This window comes from Coregonus clupeaformis, unplaced genomic scaffold (assembly GCF_020615455.1).
Source record: "Coregonus clupeaformis isolate EN_2021a unplaced genomic scaffold, ASM2061545v1 scaf0506, whole genome shotgun sequence".
Taxonomy (NCBI): domain Eukaryota; kingdom Metazoa; phylum Chordata; class Actinopteri; order Salmoniformes; family Salmonidae; genus Coregonus; species Coregonus clupeaformis.
In genome coordinates this window covers 309780-317606 of record NW_025533961.1, presented here as the reverse complement: position 1 = coordinate 317606, position 7827 = coordinate 309780, and the positions used below count along the sequence as shown (strand labels likewise).

At 44.8% G+C, this 7827-nt stretch overlaps 1 protein-coding gene across 5 annotated transcripts in view; it reads right to left on the bottom strand.

The window, feature by feature from the left end:
• Positions 1-267: 267 nt before the first annotated feature.
• LOC121582215 (poly [ADP-ribose] polymerase tankyrase-1) overlaps positions 268-7827 on the bottom strand; it is a 114722-nt gene continuing 107162 nt past the window's right edge. For 3 of the 5 annotated variants that reach the window (XM_041897874.2, XM_041897876.2, XM_041897878.2), the window contains 10 exons: positions 7494-7682; positions 6955-7237; positions 6655-6740; positions 4729-4849; positions 4010-4107; positions 3686-3760; positions 3415-3520; positions 3115-3301; positions 2718-2874; positions 268-2572 (listed from right to left, as the gene is read on the bottom strand). In XM_041897874.2, coding sequence (XP_041753808.1) covers positions 2486-2572; positions 2718-2874; positions 3115-3301; positions 3415-3520; positions 3686-3760; positions 4010-4107; positions 4729-4849; positions 6655-6740; positions 6955-7237; positions 7494-7682 — 1389 coding nt within the window. In that variant the 3' untranslated portion in view covers positions 268-2485. The remainder of the gene's footprint in view (positions 2573-2717; positions 2875-3114; positions 3302-3414; positions 3521-3685; positions 3761-4009; positions 4108-4728; positions 4850-6654; positions 6741-6954; positions 7238-7493; positions 7683-7827) is intronic. The other 2 variants (XM_041897875.2, XM_041897877.2) reach the window with 1 other exon arrangement.

Here is a 7827-nt window from a genome sequence, read left to right as displayed (position 1 = left end):
TCTCTACAGGAATGCATAGCATGGACAATACGGTTTCGGTGTCTAGTGAATTGTTCCTCTAGACATTTCCATGAAAGTCCTGTACAGTATGTAGTGTTTGGTAGAAAGAGATATAAGCTGTAGCCAATACAAGGCCCTGCTCCTTTAGAGGAACACATATTCTGTGCATTTAACTTCAACAAAAGCCATTCAAAGTCTAACATTCAGACCAAACAATCTTCAGTGAACTACTTAATTGTGAGAAAAGTAGCAGGTAATAGGCATTGGTCGGATGTGATGTTATGTACTTTATTAAGACTTCTTTACAACACTGAGGAGTGCTACATTAGTCTGCAGATCAGCTGTGAGTGGGTCATTGCAGGATCTTTCAGCACCAGGAAAACAAAATAAACCGGTTAAAAAATAAGATAAGAACTGTAGTAGGAAGTAGGTAGAGGCAGCGAGGCTCTATCCAGGTGCTGTTGGTATGAAGGAAAGCGGAGTGGAGATTGAGACCAGGGTTCCGTCTCAAATGGCACCCTTTTCCCTATATAGTGCATTACCTTTGACCAATGCCAATAGGGCACTGGTCAAAAGTAGTGTACTATATAGGGATTAGGGTGCCATTTGGGACACAGAGTGCCATTTGGGAATCACTCCAGGTTGTAGTAACATTCAGGTCAAAGCACAGGCAGTTATGGAGGACTAGTGCTCCTAGCAGTGGAAATAACTGGGAAAGCGCAGCACCACACTAGCAAGATGCAGCTAGAACCAGATAGTGAGAGAGGAGACAGAGACACTGTCTTCCAATTCACAGACTGTGGCATTCAAATCAGCCACTATTTCTTCTGTCGCTTCAAACTGCTATTTCCCAGAGGATGGTAGACACATTCAGTAGGAAGTAAGAAATGTTATTGTTTACGCCTCAGAGAGAGCACAGAGAGCAGAGGGACGAATGTGGCAAAAAGTGACCAAGAAAAGATGAAAACACAGCTGCAAACAGTTCATACAGGTACAATCTTAAGAGGGTACAATTGAGCAACTCACTCAACTAAAAACTCAATTTCATCCCAGAAAAAACCCAAAGGATAAAAGATCCACAAAAACCCCCACTTAATTTACAGTACTAATACAGCCCACTCTTCATCCGTAAACAACATGGTGAGCTATACAAAGGCATCGTCCGCTACACACTGTACAATACTGGACATCTTTTTGTCAACGATATTTTCAATTAATTTTCAAATAATTTAAAAATTATTCCTGTTAAAAAGTGCAAATCCATTAATAGATGAGTTTGACTGGATGGGCAATGGTCATGAAAAGTCAGATGTTCAGTGTTTTCTTGTGCAAAGTAATGTTATAATAATAATACAAATACAAATAACAGTAATTATAATAGTAATACATGTGTCATAGCTTGCTGTACTTTCTCGCATAACTCCATTTGAGTCCCAATCACATTTGCTGTGTTACCAATCTGATACCTTTCAGAGGATGTTCCATCAAATCCAGGAATGGAGAGGAAAACCCTAATGGCCCCAGAGAGGAATATTATATATCATCAACTTAAAAAAAAACATCAGGACCCAGTTTTGACATGGTCCCATTATAGTGTACACATCTCTAAAAACAGTCAAAACAATAGCGTAAAACCATTATGGAAATATCACAAAAATAATACAGAGCTAATAGGATAAATGAGGTCTAATGCTTTTATGAGTTTTTGCTTAAAATATTAGTGTGCTTGAAAGGAAAGGGAGAGGTTATTGGTTGTCTTTTTAGTCACACATGATCTGGGTCCGGGGTCTCTATACTGAAGCTTCCCTTGCCAGGCTTGTTGAAGACACAGGGCTTGGAGTGAGGCTAGTATATAAACTACTACACCCACCCTGATCTCTATCCCTGTCTGAGGGATAGGTAGAGGAGCCTCTGCCAGGCTTCACTAGGGCAGCTAACACTCAGGTAAAGGCAGACTGCCATGGTTCCTTATCTCTGAGCCTAACCGCTTACCAATGAGCTTTGGGTCCCCATCTCTAACCTTAACCACTAACCAATGAGCTTTGAGTCCCCATGCCTGACCTAACCATTATCCGCTTGGTTCTCTCTATTTGGCCGTAACCAGTGACAACAATCACCAAGGGCAACCATGAGCGAGAGACCAGGAGATGGGCACTAGGGGGCGACAACATGACTCGAGAGACGAATCCCCGGGAAGGCAACATTTTCATGTAAACACTGAAGAAGGATGAGGAAAGAAATTAATACAAAAAAAGGGGGGGGAAATAAATGGGTTGTGGTTGTGAGAAACTGGTCATTTATAGTGAAATGCAACAACAAAAAAACAAGTGGAGGAAAGAAATCTTTCCATTGTTGTGGAGTTGAGTTAAGGGGCTGTGGTTTGTCCCGTCTCAGCCCAGAATGTGTGAAGTGTTTCTGGTAACAGTCTCTGTGGTTGGTTCTTTCCCAGTACAGGTGGGTGTGAGTTGGTCTGGTTGAGTCTGGACTAGGACTTCTGTTCTTCTCCGGCTGTGGATGAGGGTGTGCTCTCTGGCTTCAGGATCTGATACGTGATTAGGTACTCTGGGTACGCCTGAGGAATACAGTGGGAGAGGACAGAGGAGTCATTGTCATGATAAACACCAACCATACAGTCTCAACACATCTACAGTATGTGCTTTTCTACAGACGTGCACTGTGGAACCGTGGCTCTTGTGTAAGGTGTGTGTTCGACTGACCTGTTCTCCTCTGTAGATGACGTACTCTGCGTAGGCCAGTCCATTGACGCTGGGCCGGCCAATCACAGAGTGGTGTCCAGGGGGGGCATGGGCCATCTTCATGGCACTGAACTGGAGGAAGGACTTACCCAGGGTCACCCTGCAGAACAACAACTGCCTGCAACACACAACAACCCAACACACATTAGAACAAAACACACACACACACCTGTAATAAACAATTTAACACACACCAGAACATTACACACAACTTGAGTTCATTCATAACACACACATCAGAACAGTACAAACCACTGGCTGCAATACACAACACACATCACATGGATTATTACATCACATGATTAGTACAGACTACACGTCACACACATTATTTAGGATTGTCTGGAGTGAGTCTGACCTGTGGCAGATGTAGCAGGAGCGGTCTTTGTGAGTGGGGCAACCAGTGCCCCCTCCTATCCCATACACGTACTGGTTACTCTTGGAGGAGTTCTCTGCGAAATAGATGCCCGCTCCGAACATGCCCCCGATGTAGGCATGCCGCTCGTCAAAACCCTTATGGATGATGGCGTTGATGAATGGAGAGCCTGGCAGAGGAAGGGGGAAAAAAACAACCCTCATTCAGAAACAAAGTTATAAGAGAATTGTGTCTCTTCACCAGAAATGATAGGTAAAAGGTAGAGGTACTGGTGAAACCTACCGTGGAAGAGCATGCGCTCGTTGTGGTGGTTGTGGTTTTCATCAGCGATCTCTTTCTGTCTGTGTGAGTACCTCTCCCTCAACTTCTTATTCACGACTTTCTGGATCTGGAGACAGACAGATGGACAGAGCACACACAGTCAGACTCAACAGAACTACCCACATGCTCATATCTTCCACACAACACTCGAGAGCAGTTATTAGAGAGGTGTTTACTGAGGATGAATAGGGATTTGGGGGGGTTGTCTCCTCTCCAGGTGCCTACGACTCACCTTTAGGATGTTGTACCTGCTGAAGACCCCACCTGCGTTGCCCCCGTCCTGGTGCTCTCGGATCGTACTTTGCAACTGCAAGGATGGTAAAACAGAGTTATCATGACAGAGCTTTTGGTTCAATGTCCTTATTTCTGCTAAGTCTACCTTGTCCAGTTCTAACACTGATTGAATCTAATTGAATGAAGGCCTGTTTTCTATTGTCCATATGATTGAGGAAATGATCTGTGTCGGTGTGCTGCTGACTGAGCAAGTAGCCCTTGGTCCAATCAGAGCTACGTCAGCAGTGGTTACATGGTAGAGGATAGCTATAGTAGTACATACCTCCTCCTCTACAGACTGGAACTCCTTATCGTCAGTGGCCAGGTCTATGAGCACCGTACCCTGACTGGCACAGTGGAACGTCAGGTACGGGTTAGCACCTGGAGAAGAGGGAAAATAACACAACAACATATGAAAATCATTTATCCTGTGAAATTTTATCAGGTAACAATAATGTAAATGCCTGCGGCAAAGCCTGCCGCCTTATCCAACGGAGACGTTTCTTTACAAGTGCCTAATTGTCCTTTTATCCACTTGACTTTGTTTTGTTTTATGCATATATGTGTATAGATGATGTAATGTAGTATAGATGACGCCTGTACCATGTTTGACTTTAGTGTCTCAACTCAATTTGAGTGGTCCACAATGTGGTTTAAAATAAATAAATCTGTCTTTTGTATAAATTGCATCATAGTGGAGTGACACTTCAATACATTTTTCTAACTATGAGAAACCATAATAACACAGAGCAATAGGTGGCGTTCTATGAGTAGGAGGTTGTACTGAGAGACATTGGGTATGGGTTAGCAGCAGTGTGCATGTGTGGTACTATTTCATAAGAGGTTAAACAGTCCTACTTAATAACCTTAAACTCTCGTGAATGTGGCCAATTAAGTCACTATACTGTATAAGAGTGTGCTTAAATATGAAATCAATATGGGATGAGATGAATGTAATATGATCCAGCTGGCAGTATCTTGGCTGAGATCTGTCTCTCTGACCTTGCTGTCCTCCCAGGAGTCTCTCCATGCCTTTGATGAGTTTGTGGCGGTGACCGTAGGCGTTGATCCCAATCTCCTTCAGCTCCTCGTGGCCCATATCAGCCAGGACATCCAGCGTAATCTGCACGGAAACAGAACAATCAGCCAATCAAAACAGGAGCAGTGACAGTGTCCTAAACACAGCCAATCGGAGTGGCTGTCCAAAAAACACATCCAATCATAATATAATTAGAACCAAGAGCCAGTGACAGTGCAGAGAACAGCAAGTCACTGACGGCTACAAATAATGTGACATTTCGGATGACGAATCTCAACAAATTCCATTAAAAAAATGTATATTTTTGTGTCTATCTTAGTTGTCTGGTTAAATGTACTTACTGGCCACCTTTATTTCTAGCACTGTTTGCAGCCTAGCATGACCCATTTCTACCAAGATATGGTTTAGAGCTCTCTCTCTCTCTCTCTCTGTGTGTCTGTCTGTGTCTGTCTGTCTGTCTGTGTAAACCCTCAGTCATCCGGCCAGTGCAGTGAGTTGTGAAAAATCTCTCCACCCACTGAGGGGATAAACTTAGCCAGTGGATGAGGAGAAGAGAGGGCTTTAAATGGGTGACAACTAAAATGCATATTCACTCATCAACAACACTGGAGAATCCTCATCCTTAACACACAGCATCATCTAGCCTACTCACAAAAACAAACCTTCAGATATGGACAAATAAACAAACGCTCACACAATCACATAGAGAGAGTGTAATATAGAGACTCTATGGAGAGGCCGTGGTGTGAGTGTGGTAGGTTAGTGACTGTGTGTGGGGGACCCTTCATCATTGCTATTCTCTGAGCATATATCCTCTAAGGCTGAATCCCCTATTTTCTCTTTCCCACTCCCAATCTCAAAGAGCCTCCTCCTTGGCTATCCATCACATGTAAGACAGGTCTGTCACCCACTGGCCACCGGGCCGCTGGCCCTGTCTAATCAATCAGGAAAAGGAACCCCCCACATGTGACTCACATACAGATGTGATAATGCAGCACAGGAGGTTGGTGTCACCTTAATTAGGGAGGACGGGCTTGTTGTAATGGCTGGAGCGGAATCTGTTATGCAGTGATAATGGTGAGGAACCAAAAACCAATCTGGTACGAGACCAAACGACTCCACTTACATCTCATAAGCTTCTCTACATCTGAAAGACAAACCCTTTCCTTTAGCAGTGAACCCCCTCCTTCATGTAACTTATTTCCTTTCCTGGCCAGGTTGCTCTGATTCTGAACTTGTCTTTAGGAGAGACAAGAAGGTTGAATAAGTTCTGATTTGCTCTCCTCTCCTGACCTCACTCCTCGCTCTGCACTCCCGTTCCCTCGCTGCAGGGACCTCTCTGCTCATCTATGTGCAAATGAGATCCCGCTCTGTTCCAGCATGGCTACCGTGTCCCCAGCCTGATTTCACCTGACATGTCGCTCCGCACACCCCTAACACCGCACGCCGCTCAGCGTGGAACCCAACAACCCCATAAAATCAATCAGTGGTGGGATGAAGAGGTCAGTCTAAACTACCCTGCCGGAGACACGGGGTACTTTGAGCTGCTCCAGACACATGCAGAGAAAGAGACGAGAGAGAGTGAGCAGTGGGGGCAGCATAAGGGTCATTTCATAGTGTCTGGCCATGCAGCACGGTGAAGTCTGACTTCAGCCTGTCTGAGATGATCTGTCTATGGATAAGGAGGCAAGTAATACTACTGACTGTCTGACTGACTGAAAGATCCAAAGCTCCAGTAAAAAGGGCAGCTGCAGACAGAGAGGGCATGGATGACAGATTGATTGAGAGTTGAGCTTTTTAGGCTTGTGACGTGAGTGACAGAGGTGTATGATTGGGTAACAGTAAAGGTGAAGGTGATTGGCTTGTACAGGGACCACTAGGATACGTGCATTTACCTGTTCCCTCTCGAAGATGTCGCGCAGGTGCTCCAAGCCCAAAATCTTCAGGAACTGGCTGATGTTCATGTCTAGGATGGCTGTTCAATAAAACACAAAAACAAACAATATGTCAAATGACCGCTTTAATACAGTCTACTCAGACTAACTCTTTTTCATATGTATGACTGCATTATGTGACTTTTTAATAATTATTGTATGGTGATGCCAAAGAAAACTGTCCATCCTTGGCTGGACACAAAGTTTTATTATATTTGATCTATGATATATATAAAAGACGGAAGGGTTACGTACTCTCTCCTTCCTTCCTGTCGGACCCGGCGGCTCCGTCTGCAGGCCCGGTGGCTCCAGCCACAGTGAGCTCACTGAGGGGCCCGGCCAGGTTGTCTACGCTGCTGGCTGCAGACAGGCAGGATGGCGTAGAGGCCGGAGAGATGTCCGCTGCACTGACCACTGAGGCGCTGACCACTGAGGCGCTGACAACTGAGGTGCTGACCACCGTGGCCTGAGGCTTGAAGCAGCTGGGCAGGGCGTCTGGAGGCATGGCATCAATCAGCAGCGCTCTGATGTCATCAGCCTGAGACAGAGGAGACAAGAAACAGACATGTAATGAGGATACTATGATAAACATATTAATTGATTTACACAGTACACCATCTACCTCATTCATCTGTAGGAAGTTCTTAATTGCCCAAAGTTAATTACTTCTCAATATCAGAACATGATTGAAATCCTCCTAACAAACTACAGTTGTGTATTCCAGTATTAAAGGGCAGAATGACTTTGTGAGAGGCCATTACCTGAGGTAATTACGTGTGTGTGTGTGTGTGTACCGTAGCCAGGTCCAGTGGAGTCTGTCCCTCCTGGTTCTTCATTGTAGGGTCAGCTCCGTGGGCCAATAGCAGAGCACACAGCTGGGTCCGGCCTTTCTGCGCCGCCTCGTGGAGGGGGGTGAAGGCCCACTTATCTGTAGCGTTTACACACGTGTTGTACTTGATCAGGAGAGCAGCTATATCCACGTGCTGCGGGAGAAACAACAGGAACGTGTTAGGCTAAATCTGAATGACCCCCCCCCAAACAAATATCATTCAATGTATGAAAGAGTTAATCAATTAAATGACTCCTATGCTTATCGTATTGAAAGAGAGAACTTAGAAACCATATCAA